Source organism: Zonotrichia leucophrys, chromosome 2, assembly GCF_028769735.1.
Source record: "Zonotrichia leucophrys gambelii isolate GWCS_2022_RI chromosome 2, RI_Zleu_2.0, whole genome shotgun sequence".
In the NCBI taxonomy this organism is placed as follows: domain Eukaryota; kingdom Metazoa; phylum Chordata; class Aves; order Passeriformes; family Passerellidae; genus Zonotrichia; species Zonotrichia leucophrys.
Window position 1 is genome coordinate 152,660,018 of NC_088171.1, and position 15,884 is coordinate 152,675,901.

The 15,884-nt window shown below is 57.6% G+C and overlaps 2 protein-coding genes across 9 annotated transcripts in view; both read left to right on the plus strand.

Annotated features, from left to right (window-relative positions):
* Positions 1–9,442, plus strand: part of ARHGAP39 (Rho GTPase activating protein 39) — a 190,484-nt gene extending 181,042 nt beyond the window's left edge. Inside the window, exons 9-11 of the mRNA XM_064706796.1 lie at positions 3,861–3,952; positions 4,034–4,203; positions 9,224–9,442. Coding sequence (XP_064562866.1) covers positions 3,861–3,952; positions 4,034–4,203; positions 9,224–9,418 — 457 coding nt within the window. The 3' untranslated portion in view covers positions 9,419–9,442. The remainder of the gene's footprint in view (positions 1–3,860; positions 3,953–4,033; positions 4,204–9,223) is intronic.
* A 310-nt stretch (positions 9,443–9,752) lies between these two features.
* LOC135444719 (uncharacterized) lies at positions 9,753–13,532 on the plus strand. 8 transcript variants are annotated; one of them, XM_064706804.1, is made up of 5 exons: positions 9,864–9,905; positions 10,003–10,068; positions 10,179–10,236; positions 10,938–11,189; positions 11,416–13,532. In XM_064706804.1, the coding sequence occupies exons 4-5, from the start codon at positions 10,950–10,952 to the stop codon at positions 12,016–12,018; spliced, it is 843 nt and encodes a 280-aa protein (XP_064562874.1). In that variant the 5' UTR covers positions 9,864–9,905; positions 10,003–10,068; positions 10,179–10,236; positions 10,938–10,949; the 3' UTR covers positions 12,019–13,532. The 8 variants fall into 8 exon arrangements, with proteins under 8 accessions (XP_064562867.1, XP_064562873.1, XP_064562872.1 ...); XM_064706797.1 differs by lacking the exon at positions 9,864–9,905 and adding an exon at positions 9,753–9,826 and having other exon boundaries at positions 9,917–10,469; positions 10,686–11,189; XM_064706803.1 differs by lacking the exon at positions 9,864–9,905 and adding an exon at positions 9,753–9,826 and having other exon boundaries at positions 9,917–10,469; positions 11,091–11,189.
* The last annotated feature ends 2,352 nt before the right edge of the window (positions 13,533–15,884 follow it).

Sequence of the window (15,884 nt, forward strand, 5' to 3'; positions counted from 1 at the left end):
CCAAGGCCATGGAGGTTTCTCCATGGTGTCCACCACAGTCATGGTGAGGTCTTGGTGGCACCAAGGTCCCAAGATGTCTCCAAGGCCATGGAGGTTTGTTTGTGGTGGACAACAAAGTGGTGGTGGGGTCTTGGTGGTGCCATCAAGGTTCTTCTTGGTCCCTGGGCGTTCCTTCATGGTGGCCACCAGAGTCATGGTGGGATGTTGGTAGCACCAAGGTCCCAAGATGTCTCCAAGGCCATGGAGGTTTGTTTGTGGTGGACAACAAAGTGGTGGTGGGGTCTTGGTGGTGCCATCAAGGTTCTTCTTGGTCCACCATGGTGACCACCACAGTCATGGTGGGATCTTGGTGGCACCAAGCTCCCAACATATCTGCAAGGTCATGGAGGTTTCTCCATGATGTCCACCAGTCATGGTGGGATCTTGGTGACACCAAAGTCCCAAAACAGCTCCAAGTCCATGGGGGTTGGTTTGTGGTGGACAGCAAAGTGGTGGTGGCACCATCCAGGTTCTCCTTGGTGCATGGGGGTTTCTTCATGGTGGCCATCAAAGTCATGGTGGGGTCTTGGTGGCACCAAGGTCCCAAAACAGCTCCAGGGACATGGAGGTTCCTTCATGGTGGCCACCAAAGTGATGTTGAGGTCTTGGTGGCACCATCCAGGTTCTCCTTGGTCCATGGGGGTTCCTTCGTGGTGGCCACCACAGTCATGGTGGGGTCTTGGTGGCACCAAGGTCCCAAATCTGCTCCAGGGTCATGGGGGTTTGTTTGTGGTGGACAACAAAGTGGTGGTGGGGTCTTGGTGGCACCAAGCTCTCAAGATGTCTGCAAGGCCGTGGAGGTTTCTCCATGGTGGCCACCAAAGTGATGGTGGGATCTTGGTGGCACCATCCACTGGGTTCCCTCACCTTCTTCTTCCTCCAAGGTCATGGAGGTTTGTCCATGGTGGCCACCACAGCCATGGTGGGATCTTGGTGACACCAAGGTCCCAAGATATCTCCAAGGCCATGGAGGTTTCTCCATGGTGTCCCCCAAGATGGACTCCTGGTGGCACCAAGCTCCCAAGATACCTGCAAGGTCATGGAGGTTCCTCCATGGTGGCCACCACAGCCATGGTGGGGTCTTGGTGGCACCATCCAGGTTCTCCTTGGTCCATGGAGGTTTGTCCATGGTGGCCACCACAGTCATGGTGGGATCTTGGTGGCACCAAGAAGCTCCTAAGACAGTTCCTCCGTGGTGACCACCACAGTCATGGCAAGGTCTTGGTGGCACCATCCAGGTTCTCCTTGCTCCATAAAGGTTTCTCCATGGTGGGCGTCAAAGTCATGGTGGGATCTTGGTGACACCAAGGTCCCAGAACACCTCCAAGGCCATGGAGGTTTCTCCATGGTGGCCACCACAATCATGGTGAGGTCTTGGTGGCTCCAACTCTCAAGATGTCTCCAAGGTCATGGAGGTTTCTCCATGGAGATCATGGCAAGATCTTGGTGGCACCAAGAAGCTCCCAAAACATCTCCAAGGCCATGGAGGTTTCTCCATGGTGTCCACCACAGTCATGGTGGGATCTTGGTGGCACCAAGGTCCCAAAACAGCTCCAGGGCCCTGGAGGTTTCTCCCTGATGTCCCCCAAGATGGACTTCTGGTGGCACCAAGCTCCCAAGATATCTGCAAGGTCATGGAGGTTTCTCCATGGTGTCCACCAGTCATGGTGGGGTCTTGGTGGCACCAAGAAGCTCCCAAGATGTCTCCATGGCCATGGGGGTTTCTCCACAATGTCCCCCAAGATGGTCTCCTGGTGGCCCCCACCATCTCCATGCCCAGCTGACGTCCCCACCAGGTTCTCCTGGACCACCCAGCCCTGCAGATCCGGGATGTCCCCACCGGTCCCACCCCACCACCCCCTTCATCACCCGATGGAGGTTTCTCCATGGTGTCCACCACAGTCATGGTGAGGTCTTGGTGACACCAAGGTCCCAAAACCTCTCCAAGACCATGGAGGCTTCTCCATGGTGTCCACCACAATCATGGTGAGGTCTTGGTGGCACCAAGGTCCCAAAACAGCTCCAGGGCCATGGAGGTTTCTCCATGGTGGCCACCACAATCATGGTGGCCCCCACCATCTCCACGCCCAGCTGATGTCCCCACCTGGTTCTCCTGGAGGGGACCTGCAGATCCAGGATGTCCCCACCGGTCCCACCCCACCACCCCCTTCATCACCCGATGGAGGTTTCTCCATGGTGTCCCCCAAGATGGGCTCCTGGTGGCACCAAGCTCCCAAGATGTCTCCAAGGCCATGGAGGTTTCTCCATGGTGGCCACCACATGGTCACCACCATGCTGAAGTCTTGGTGGCACCATCCAGGTTCTTCTTGGTCCATGGGAGGTTTCTCCATGGTGGCCACCACAATCATGGTGGGATCTTGGTGGCACCAAGGTCCCAAGATATCTCCAAGGCCGTGGAGGTTTCTCCCTGATGTCCCCCAAGATGGGCTCCTGGTGGCACCAACAAGCTCCCAAGATGGCTCCAAGACCATGGAGGTTTCTCCATGGTGGCCACCAGTCATGGTGAGGTCCTGGTGGCTCCAACTCTCAAGATGTCTCCAAGGTCATGGAGGTTTCTCCATGGAGATCATGGCAAGATCTTGGTGGCACCAAGAAGCTCCCAAAACATCTCCAAGGCCATGGAGGTTTCTCCATGGTGGCCACCAGAGTCATGGTGAGGTCTTGGTGGCACCAAGGTCCAAAACATCTCCATGGCCATGGAGGTTTCTCCATGGTGGCCACCAGTCATGGTGAGGTCTTGGTGGCACCAAGCTCCCAAGATATCTCCAAGGCCATGGGGGTTTCTCCATGGAGGTCATGGCAAGATCTTGGTGGCACCAAGAAGCTCCCAAAACATCTCCAAGGCCATGGAGGTTTCTCCATGGTGGCCACCACAGTCATGATGGGGTCATGGTGGCCCCCACCATTTCCACGCCCAGCTGATGTCCCCACCAGGTTCTCCACCGGTCCCACCCCACCAGCCCCTCCATCCCCCGATGGAGGTTTCTCCATGATGTCCACCAGTCATGGTGGGATCTTGGTGACACCAAAGTCCCAAAACAGCTCCAAGGCCATGGAGGTTTCTCCATGGTGTCCACCACAATCATGGTGGCCCCCACCATCTCCACGCCCAGCTGACGTCCCCACCTGGTTCTCCTGGAGGGGATCTGCAGATCCGGGATGTCCCCACCGGTCCCACCCCACCACCCCCTCCATCCCCCGATGGAGGTTTCTCCATGGTGTCCACCACAATCATGGTGGGATCTTGGTGACACCAAGGTCCCAGAACACCTCCAAGGCCATGGAGGTTTCTCCATGGTGGCCACCACAGTCATGGTGGGGTCTTGGTGGCACCAAGGTCCCAAAACAGCTCCAGGGCCATGGAGGTTTCTCCATGGTGGCCACCAGTCATGGTAGGCTCTTGGTGGCACCAAGAAGCTCCCAAGATGTCTCCATGGCCATGGGGGTTTCTCCATGGTGTCCACCACAGTCATGGTGAGGTCTTGGTGGCACCAACGTCCAAAACAGCTCCATGGCCATGGATGTTTCTCCATGGTGGCCACCACAATCATGGTGAGGTCTTGGTGGCACCAAGGTCCCAAAACATGTCCAAGGCCATGGAGGTTTCTCCATGGTGACCACCACAGTCATGGTGAGGTCTTGGTGGCACCAAGGTCCCAAAACAGCTCCAAGGCCATGGAGGTTTCTCCATGGTGGCCACCACAATCATGGTGGCCCCCACCATCTCCACGCCCAGCTGACGTCCCCACCAGGTTCTCCACCGGTCCCACCCCACCACCCCCTCCATCCCATCTCCACAGGGTCCCCGGTGACATCGACGAGGTCAACGCCCTCAAGCTCCAGGTGGACCAGTGGAAGATCCCCACCGGCCTGGAGGACCCGCACGTTCCCGGTAGGACCTGGGGGGCTTTGTTGGGTGGTGGGACCTCCTTCCCGGTGGCAGGAGGTCCTCACGGTGGGTTGTCCTCTGCAGCGTCGCTGCTGAAGCTGTGGTACCGCGAGCTGGAGGAGCCGCTGATCCCGCACGAGTTCTACGAGCGCTGCATCTCCCACTACGAGAGCCCCGAGGCCGCCGTGGCCGTGGTGCAGGCGCTGCCCCGCATCAACAGGATGGTGCTCTGCTACCTCATCCGCTTCCTCCAGGTGCCCGCGGGGACCTTCTGCTGGGGCGGGACCTGAGGGTGGCACGGGGTGTCCTCACGTGGTTATGGGGTCTCCAAGGCCATGGCTTCCATTTCCCGTCGGCCACCCCGTGGGTTGGTGCTCGTGGTTCCTTCTCCTGAGGTGGGTTTGGGTTCTTCAAGGTCATCATGAGAGGAACCGGGAGTTCCACCAACCCCATCATCTCCATCATCCTTCTCCATCCCATGGGTTGGAGCTCCTGGTGACCTCCAGGTCTGGTTCCTTCTCCTGAGGTGCTCTTGGCTTCTCTGTGGTCACCACGTGGTGAAGAACCACGTCCACCTGGTGTCCCACCACCCCCTTGACCTCCCCCTTTCCCCTCCCGTTCCATGAGCTGCTGCTCCGGATTCCTTCTCCTGAGGTGCTTTTGGGTTCTCCAAGGTTTCCATGAGAAGAACCAGGAGTTCCACCAACCCCATCACCTCCATCATCCTTCTCCATCCCATGGGTTGGAGCTCCTGGTTGCCCCTTCTGGTTCCTTGAGGTGGCTCTGGCTTCTCTGTGGTCACCACGTGGTGAAGAACCGTGTCCACCTGGTGTCCCACCATGCTGTTGACCTCCCCGTTTCTCCTCCCTCCCCATGGGTTGGTGCTCCTGGTTCCTTCTCCTGAGGTGGGTTTGGGTTCTTCGAGGTCACCATGAGAAGAACCGGGAGTTCCACCAACCCCATCACTTCCAACTTTCTACTCCCACCCCATGGGTTGGTGCTCCTGGTTCCTCCTCCTGAGGTGGTTTTGGGTTCTCCAACTTCACCTCATGGTGACACAAGAACCAGGAGTTCCACCAATCCCATGGCTTCCATTTCCCGTCCACCACCCCCTGACTTTGTGCTCCTGGTTCCTTCTCCTGAGGTGGGTTTGGGTTCTTTGAGGTCATCTCATGGTGACACGAGAACCAAGAGTTCCACCAACCCCATCATCTCCATTTCCCTTCTACCACCCCATGACTTTGTGCTCCTGGTTCCTCCTCCTGAGGTGGGTTTGGGTTCTTCGAGGTCACCATGAGAAGAACCGGGAGTTCCACCAATCCCATCACTTCTATCTGCTTTCCACCACCCCATGAGTTGGTGCTCCTGGTGACCTCCTGGTTCCTCCTCCTGAGGTGGGTTTGGGTTCTCCAACTTCACCCCATGGTGACCCCATCATGCTCAAGAACCGGGATTTCCATGAACCTTGTCACCTCCATCTTCCTCCTCCCATTCCATGGGTTGGTGCTCCTGGTTCCTTCTCCTGAGGTGGGTTTGGGTTCTCCAATTTCATCCCGTGGTGACACGAGAACCAGGAGTTCCACCAACCCCATCATCTCCATCTTCTTCCTCCCATGTGTCCGTCCTTGGGTTGGTTCGATCCATGGGGGTTTCCCAGAGCTCGTTCTTCTGGGTGTCTCTGGGTCTCATCTCTGAGTTGGTCACCAGAGAAAACCAGGAGTTCCACCAACCCCATCACCTCCATCTCTCCTTCACCACCCATGAGTTGGTGCCTGGTGACTCCTGGTTCCTTTCCTGAGGTGGTTTTGGGTTCTCAAGGTTCCATGAGAAGAACCGGAGTTCCACCAACCCATCACCTCCTCTTTCCTTCTCCGTTCCATGACTTGCCACCTCTGGTTCCTTCGAGTGTTGCTTCCACCATGGAGACCGGTTTCCATCCAGCTCCTGTTCCTCTCCCATGGGTTGGTTCTGGTTCCTTCCGAGGGTTCATCCATGAGAAGAACCAGGAGTTCCACCAACCCATCATCTCCATCTTTCCTCTCACACCCATGGTTGGTGCCTCCTGGTTCCTTCTCCTGAGGTGGGTTTGGGTTCTTCGAGGTCACCATGAGAGGAACCGCACTGTTCCACCAAGCCCATGACTCTCTCATTTCCTCCCACCCCATGGGTTGGTGCTCCTGGTTCCTTCTCCTGAGGTGGGTTTGGGTTCTCCAAGGTTTCCATGAGAAGAACTGGGAGTTCCACCAACCCCATCATCTCCATCTTCCTCATGGCTTGGTTCTCCTGGTGACCTCCAGGTCTGGTTCCTTCTCCTGAGGTGCTCTTGGCTTCTCTGTGGTCACCACGTGGTGAAGAACCACGTCCACCTGGTGTCCCACCACGCCGTTGACCTCCCCCTTTCTCCTCCCACCCCATGGGTTGGTGCTCCTGGTTCCTTCTCCTGAGGTGGTTTTGGACTCCTCAAGGTCACCATGAGAAGAACCAGGAGTTCCACCAACCCCATCACCTCCATCTTCCTCATGGCTTGGTTCTCCTGGTGACCTCCAGGCTTGGTTCTCCTGGTGATCTCCAGGTCTGGTTCCTTCTCCTGAGATGTTTTTGGCTTCCCTTGGTCACCACGTGGTGAAGAACCATGGTGTCCACCTGGTGTCCCACCACGCCGTGACCTCCATCTTTCTCCTCCCACCCCATGGGTTGGTGCTCCTGGTGACCTCCTGGTTCCTTCTCCTGAGGTGGTTTTGGGTTCTCCAAGGTCACCACAAGATGAAGAACCACGTCCACCTGGTGTCCCACCACCCCCTTGACCTCCATCTTTCTCCTCCCACCCCATGGGTTGGTGCTCCTGGTTCCTTCTCCTGAGGTGCTTTTGGGTTCTCCAAGGTTTCCATGAGAAGAACCAGGAGTTCCACCAACCCCATCACCTCCATCATCCTTCTCCACCCCATGGGTTGGTGCTCCTGGTTCCTTCTCCTGAGGTGCTTTTGGGTTCTCCAAGGTTTCCATGAGAAGAACCAGGAGTTCCACCAATCCCATCATCTCCATCTTCCTCCATCCTCCCCATGGCTTGGTTCTCCTGGTGACCTCCTGGTTCCTTGGCTTCTCTGTGGTCACCACATGCTGAAGGTCCAACTCCACCTGGTGTCCCACCATGCCGTTGACCTCCCCCTTTCTTCTCCTCTTCCATGGCTTGGTGCTCCTGGTGACCTCCAGGTCTGGTTCCTTCTCCTGAGGTGCTCTTGGCTTCTCTGTGGTCACCACGTGGTGAAGAACCACGTCCACCTGGTGTCCCACCACGCCGTGACCTCCATCTTCCTCCATCCACCCCATGGGTTGGTGCTCCTGGTTCCTTCTCCTGAGGTGGGTTTGGGTTCTCCAAGGTCACCATGAGAAGAACCAGGAGTTCCACCAACCCATCATCTCCATCCACCCCATGGCTTGGTTCTCCTGGTGACCTCCAGGCTTGGTTCTCCTGGTGATCTCCAGGTCTGGTTCCTTCTCCTGAGGTGTTTTTGGCTTCTCTGTGGTCACCACAAGATGAAGGTCCAACCCTACCTGGTGTCCCACCACCCCCTTGACCTCCCCCTTTCTTCTCCTATTCCATGGCTTGGTTCTCCTGGTGACCTCCAGGTCTGGTTCCTTCTCCTGAGGTGTTTTTGGCTTCTCTGTGGTCACCACGTGGTGAAGAACCGTGTCCACCTGGTGTCCCACCACCCCCTTGACCTCCATCTTTCTCCTCCCACCCCATGGGTTGGTGCTCCTGGTTCCTTCTCCTGAGCTGGTTTTGGGTTCTCCAAGGTCACCATGAGAAGAACCAGGAGTTCCACCAACCCCATCATTTCCAACTTTCTATTCCCATTCCATGGGTTGGTGCTCCTGGTTCCTCCTCCTGAGGTGGGATTGGGTTCACCATGAGAAGAACCAGGAGTTCCACCAACCCATCCACCTCCATCTCCTCCTTCCACCCCATGGGTTGGTGCCCCTGGTGACCTCCTGGTTCCTTCTCCTGAGGTGGTTTTGGGTTCTCCAAGGTCACCATGAGAAGAACCGGGAGTTTCACCAACCCCATCACCTCCATCTTCCTCCATCCACCCCATGGCTTGGTTCTCCTGGTGACCTCCAGGCTTGGTTCTCCTGGTGATCTCCAGGTCTGGTTCCTTCTCCTGAGGTGTTTTTGGCTTCTCTGTGGTCACCACGTGGTGAAGAACCATGGTGTCCACCTGGTGTCCCACCACCCCCTTGACCTCCCCCTTTCTTCTCCTATTCCATGGCTTGGTTCTCCTGGTTCCTTCTCCTGAGGTGGGTTTGGGTTCTCCAAGGTCACCATGAGAAGAACCAGGAGTTCCACCAACCCCATCACCTCCATCTTCTCCTTCCACCCCATGGCTTGGTTCTCCTGGTGACCTCCAGGTCTGGTTCCTTCTCCTGAGGTGTTTTTGGCTTCTCTGTGGTCACCACGTGGTGAAGAACCATGTCCACCTGGTGTCCCACCACGCCGTGACCTCCCCGTTTCTCCTCCCACCCCATGGGTTGGTGTTCTGGTTCCTTCTCCTGAGGTGCTTTTGGGTTCTCCAAGGTTTCCATGAGAAGAACCAGGAGTTCCACCAACCCATCACCTCCATCATCCTTCTCCATCCCATGGGTTGGAGCTCCTGGTTGCCCCTTCTGGTTCCCTGAGGTGGTTTTTGGCTTCTCTGTGGTCACCACGTGGTGAATGTCCATCTCCACCTGGTGTCCCACCACCCCCTTGACCTCCATCTTTCTCCTCCCACCCATGGGTTGGAGCTCCTGGTTCCTTCTCCTGAGGTGGTTTTGGGTTCTCCAAGGTCTCCATGAGAAGAACCAGGAGTTCCACCAACCCATCACCTCCATCATCCTTCTCCATCCCATGGGTTGGAGCTCCTGGTTGCCCCTTCTGGTTCCCTGAGGTGGTTTTTGGCTTCTCTGTGGTCACCACGTGGTGAATGTCCAACTCCACCTGGTGTCCCACCACCCCCTTGACCTCCATCTTTCTCCTCCCACCCCGTGGGTTGGTGCTCCTGGTTCCTTCTCCTGAGGTGATTTTGAGTTCTCCAAGGTCACCAGGAGAAGAACCAGGAGTTCCACCAACCCATCATCTCCATCCACCCCATGGCTTGGTTCTCCTGGTGACCTCCTGGTTCCTTCTCCTGAGGTGCTCTTGGCTTCTCTGTGGTCACCACGTGGTGAAGAACCATGGTGTCCACCTGGTGTCCCACCACCCCCTTGACCTCCATCTTTCTCCTGGACCTCCTGCAGGTGTTCGTGCAGCCGGCCAACGTGGCGGTGACCAAGATGGACGTGAACAACCTGGCCATGGTGATGGCGCCCAACTGCCTGCGCTGCCGCTCGGACGACCCGCGCGTCATCTTCGAGAACACGCGCAAGGAGATGTCCTTCATCCGGGTCCTCATCCAGCACCTGGACACCAGCTTCATGGAGGGCGTCCTATAGCGGCCACCCCACCCCACCCCAGCCCAGCCCACGCTGTCCCCTGCCAGGGCCGCCGGCACCACGTGGTGGCACCTCTGCGCCAGGAGCAGCAGGTTCCTCACCACGTGGTGGCACCCATCTCCACCAGGAACCTGGAGGTTCATGAGGTTCTTCACCACGTGGTGGCACCTCTGCGCCAGGAACAGCAGGTTCCTCACCACGTGGTGGCACCCATCTCCACCAGGAACAGCAGGTTCTCCACCACGTGGTGGCACCTCTGCGCCAGGAGCAGCAGGTTCCTCACCACGTGGTGGCACCCATCTCCACCAGGAACCAGGAGGTTCCTCACCACGTAGGGAGATCCATCTCCACCAGGAACAGCAGGTTCCTCACCACGTGGTGGCACTCATCTCCACCAGGAACCAGGAGGTTCTTCACCACGTGTGGCACCCATCTCCACCACGAGCAGCAGGTTCCTCACCACACGGTGGCACCCATCTCCACCAGGAACACCAGGAGGTTCTTCACCATGTCGTGAGATCCATCTCCATCAGGAACAGGAGGTTCTTCACCACGTGGGGAGATCCATCTCCACCAGGAACAGCAGGTTCTCCACCACGTGGTGGCACCTCTGCGCCAGGAGCAGCAGGTTCCTCACCACGTGGTGGCACCCATCTCCACCAGGAACCTGGAGGTCCATGAGGTTCTTCACCACGTGGGGAGATCCATCTCCACCAGGAACACCAGGAGGTCCATGAGGTTCTCCACCACGTGGGGAGATCCATCTCCACCAGGAGGTTCTCCACCACGTGGTGGCACCTCTGCACCAGGAACAGGAGGTTCCTCACCACGTGTGGCACCCATCTCCACCAGGAACAGCAGGTTCCTCACCACGTGGGGAGATCCATCTCCATCAGGAACAGGAGGTCCATGAGGTTCTTCACCACGTGGGGAGATCCATCTCCACCAGGAACTGGGAGGTTCATGAGGTTCTCCACCACGTGGTGAGTTCCATCTCCATCAAGAACCCTGAGGTCCATGTGGTGAGCTCCATCTCCACCAGGAACAGGAGGTTTTCCACCACCACCTGTCCCCTGCCAGGGCCGCCGGCCCCACGTGGTGCCACCTCTGCGCCAGGAGCAGCAGGTTCCTCACCACGTGGGGAGATCCATCTCCACCAGGAACCAGGAGGTCTCCATCATGTCGTGAGATCCATCTCCACCAGAAGCAGCAGGTTCCTCACCACGTGGCGAGATCCATCTCCACCAAGAACTGGGAGGTTCATGAGGTTCTTCACCACGTGGGGAGATCCATCTCCACCAGGAACAGGAAGTCCATGAGGTTGTCCACCACATGGGGAGATCCATCTCTACCAGGAACCTGGAGGTCCATGAGGTTCTTCACCATGTGGGGAGATCCATCTACACCAGGAACACCAGGAGGTTCTTCACCACATAGGGAGATCCATCTCCACCAGGAACCTGGAGGTCCGTGAGGTTGTCCACCATGTCGTGAGATCCATCTCCACCAGGAGCAGCAGGTTCCTCACCACATGGGGAGATCCATCTCCACCAGGAACCAGGAGGTCCATGAGGTTCCTCACCACGTGGGGAGATCCATCTCCACCAAGAAACAGGAGGTCCATGAGGTTCCTCACCACGTGGGGAGATCCATCTCCACCAAGAAACAGGAGGTCCATATGAGGTTCTTCACCATGTGGGGAGATCCATCTGCACCAGGAACCAGGAGGTCTCCATCATGTGGGGAGATCCATCTCCACCAGGAACAGGAGGTCCATGAGGTTCTTCACCATGTGGTGAGATCCATCTCCACTGAGATCCCTGAGATCCATCTCCACCAAGAACCTGGAGGTCCATGTGGTGAGCTCTATGTCCACCAAGAACCTGGAGGTCCGTGAGGTTCTTCACCATGTGGGGAGCTCCATCTCCACCAAGAACCTGGAGGTTTGTGAGGTTCTGCACCACCTGGTGAGCTCCATGTCCACCAAGAAACAGGAGATCCATGAGGTTCTCCAACCTCACCACGTGGTGAGTTCCATCTACACCAAGAACCTGGAGGTCCATGAGGTTCTCCACCACGTGGTGAGCTCCATCTTCACTGAGAAGGTGCAGGTCCATGAGGTTCTGGACCATGTGGTGAGCTCCATCTCCACCAAGAACCCTGAGGTCCGTGTGAGGAGCTCCATCTCCACCAAGGAGCAGGAGATCCATGAGGTTCTCCAACTTCACCATGCAGTGAACTCCATCTCCACCAAGAACCTGGAGGTCCATGAGGTTCTCCACGACATGGTGAGCTCCATGTCCACCAAGAACCAGGAGGTCCATGAGGTTCTCCACCACGTGGTGAGCTCCATCTTCATGAAGAACCTGGAGGTCCATGAGGTTCTCCACCACCTGGTGAGCTCCATCTTCACTGAGAAGGTGCAGGTCCATGAGGTTCTGGACCATGTGGTGAGCTTCATCTCCACCAAGAACCCTGAGGTCCATGTGAGGAGCTCCATCTTCACCAAGGAGCAGGAGATCCATGAGGTTCTCCACGACATGGTGAGCTCCATCTTACCAAGAACCAGGAGGTCCATGAGGTTCTCCACCACGTGGTGAGCTCCATGTCCACCAAGAACCAGGAGGTCCATGAGGTTCTCCACCACGTGGTGAGCTCCATCTCCACCAAGAACCAGGAGGTCCATGAGGTTCTCCACCACGTGGTGAGCTCCATCTCCACCAAGAACCAGGAGCTCCATGAGCTTCTCCACCCTCCCCTCGTGCTGAGCTCCATCTCCAGCAGGAGCTCCTGGACGGAGAACATCCAGGGATTGTCTCCATCCATCCCCACCCAGACAAGGAGAAGTCCTCGAGGTCCACCCCGACCTTCTGGCTGTGTCACCGCCCGGTTCCTCTCTGGGGGGTCCCGAGGAACATCCTGGTCCTGAGGGATCTCCATGGGGTTGAGGAGGTCACCTGGACACCAGGGGACCTCGGTGACAATTGTCCACCCCGGGGAGGAGACCTGGGAGGTGCCCATGGGAGTGGTGGCCGATTGTCCATCCTGGAGGAGCCGGATGTCCCCTCGTGTCCCCGTGTCCATCCTGTCCCACCACGTCGGCACCACCAGGACCTGTCCTGGAGCCACCGGGGCTGCCCGGCCCTGTTGGAGCTGTCCCAGGACCTCCCATCTGCTCCTGGTTCTTCTGAACCCATCCTGGTGTCCACCATCAGCTCCTGGAGACATCTTGGGGTCCACCATCCACTTCTGAACCCATCCTGGTGTCCACCATCAACTCCTGGAGACATCTTGGGGTCCATCATCTGCTCCTGGTTCTCCTGAACCCATCCTGGTGTCCATCAGCTCCTGGAGACATCTTGGGGTCCACCATCTCTTCCTGGTCCTCTTGAACCCATCCTGGTGTCCACCATCAACTCCTGGAGCCATTTTGGAGTCCACCATCAACTCCTGGTTCCTCTGGGCCCACCCTGGTGTCCACCATCTCCTCCTGGAGCCATCTTGGGGTCCATCACCTGCTCCTGGTCCTCCTGAACCCATCCTGGTGTCCACCATCAAATCCTGGACCAATCTCCTGGACCACCATCTCCTCCTGGTCCTTCTGAATCCATCTTGGTGTCCACCATCAACTCCTGGAGCCACCTTGGGGTTCATCATCTCCTGGTCCTCCTGGAGCCATCTTGGTGTCCACCATCAACTCCTGGAGACATCTTGGGATCCATCATCTCCTCCTGGTCCTCCTGGTCCCATCTTGGTGTCCATCCAACACTTGGACCAATCTTGGAGATGGGTCCAGCATCTCCTCCTGAACCCATCTTGGGCTCCACCATCAACTCCTGCTTCTTCTGGGCCCATCCTGGGGTCCATCATCTTCTCCTGGTGTCCATCATCTTCTCCAGGTCCTCCAAGACCCAACTTTGGGTCCATCACCTCCTCCTGCTCCTGCTGGGCCCATCCTGGTGTCCATCATCTTCTCCAAGTCCTTCACGTCTCTCCTTGGTGTCCATCTCCTCCTCCTGGACCCATCCTGGTGTCCATCATCTCCTCCAGGTTTCTCCTTGGTGTCCATCTCCTCCTCCTGGACCCATCCTGGTGTCCACCATCTCCTCCAGGACCCACCAGGGCACCCATCTCCACCTGGTCCTGCCCAGCCCACCTTGGTGTCCCTGATCTCCTCCAGTTCCCACCTTGGTGCCCCTCAATCTTCTCCAGGTCCTCCAGGTCCCACCTTGGTGCCCCCACCACTGCCAGGAGTCATCTTGGTGACCCCAAATCTCCTCCAGCTCCAACCTTGGTTCCCCCGATCTCCTCCAGGTGCCCTCAAACCTCCAGCAGGTCTCACCTTGGTGACCCCCAAGTTCCAGGAGGACCTTCTTGGTGCCCCCACAAACTCCAGGTCCCACCTTGGTGACACCAAATCTTCTCAAGGTTCCACCTTGGTGACCCCAGATCTCCAGGTTCCACTTTGGTCATCTCCAACCTCCAGCAGGACCCACCTTGGTGCCCCTCAATCTTCTTCAGATCCTCCAGGTCCCACCTTGGTGACCCCAAATCTTCTCCAGGTCCCACCCTGGTGACCCCCAATCTCCAGCAGGTCCCACCTTGGTGCTCCCACCAGTTCCAGGTCCCACCTTGGTGCTCCCACCAGTTCCAGGTCCCACCTTGGTGCCCCACAATGTCCATCAGGTCCCACCTTGGTGACCCAACCTCTGCCAGGTCCCACCTTGGGGACCCCAAATCTTCTCCAGGTTCCACTTTGGTGACCCCAGATCTCCTCCAGGTCCCACCATGATGGACCCCCCAGTCTCCACCAGGTCCCACCTTGGTGACCCCAGATCTCCTCCAGGTTCAACCTTGGACACTCTCCAGCAGGCCCCACCTTGGTGCCCCTCAATCTTCTTCAGATCTTCCAGATTCCACCTTGGTGACCCCAATGTCCACCAGGTCCCACCTTGGTCACCTCCAACTTCCACTATGACCCCCTTGGTGCCCCCACCATTTCCAGGTCCCACCTTGGTGACCCCAGATCTCCTTCAGGTCCTCCACGTCCCACCCTGATGGACCCCCCAATCTCCACCAGATCCCACCTTGGTGCCCCCCAACTTCCAGCAGGACCTCCTTGGTGCCCCTCAATCTTCTTCAGATCCTCCAGGTCCCACCTTGGTGACCCCAAATCTCCTCAAGGTCCCACCTTGGTGCCCCACAGTGTCCACCAGGTCCCACCTTGGTGACCCAACCTCTGCCAGGTCCCACCTTGGGGACCCCAAATCTTCTCCAGATTCCATTTTGGTGACCCCAAATCTTCTCCAGGTCCCACTTTGGTGACCCCAGATCTCCTCCAGGTCCTCCAGGTCCCACCGTGATGGACCCCCCAGTCTCCACCAGGTCCCACCTTGGTGTCCCCAAATCTTCTTCAGATCTTCCAGGTTCCACCTTGGTGACCCCAAGTCCCACCAGGTCCCACCTTGGTGACCTCCAACTTCCACTATGACCCCCTTGGTGCCCCCACCATTTCCAGGTCCCACCTTGGTGACCCCAGATCTCCACCAGGTCCCACCTTGGGGTCCTCCAAGTTCCAGCAGGTGCCACCTTGATGTCCCCACCACTTCCAGGTCCCACCTTTGGTGTCCCCAAATCTCCAGCAGGTTCTGCCTTGGTGATCTCAAACCTTCTCCAGGTCCCACCTTGGTGACCCCAAACCTCCAGGTTCCACTTTGGTCATCTCCAACCTCCAGCAGGTCCCACCTTGGTGCCCCTCAATCTTCTTCAGATCCACCAGGTCCCACCTTGGTGACCCCAAACCTTCTCCAGGTCCCACCCTGGTGACCCCCAATCTCCACCAGGTCCCACCCTGGTGACCCCCAATCTCCACCAGGTCCCACCCTGGTGCTCCCACCAGTTCCAGGTCCCACCTTGGTGCCCCACAGTGTCCATCAGGTCCCACCTTGGTGACCCAACCTCTGCCAGGTCCCACTTTGGGGACCCCAAATCTTCTCCAGGTTCCACTTTGGTGACCCCAGATCTCCTCCAGGTCCCACCATGATGGACCCCCCAGTCTCCACCAGGTCCCACCTTGGGGACCCCAAATCTTCTCCAGGTTCCACTTTGGTGACCCCAGATCTCCTCCAGGTTCAACCTTGGACACTCTCCAGCAGGCCCCACCTTGGTGCCCCTCAATCTTCTTCAGATCTTCCAGATTCCACCTTGGTGACCCCAATGTCCACCAGGTCTCACCTTGGTGACCTCCAACTTCCACTATGACCCCCTTGGTGCCCCCACCATTTCCAGGACCTACTTTGGTGACCCCAGATCTCCTCCAGGTCCCACCATGATGGACCCCCCAGTCTCCTCCAGGTCCCACCTTGGGGTCCTCCAAGTTCCAGCAGGTGCCACCTTGATGTCCTCACCACTTCCAGGTCCCACCTTTGGTGCCCCCAAATCTCCAGCAGGTTCTACCTTGGTGATC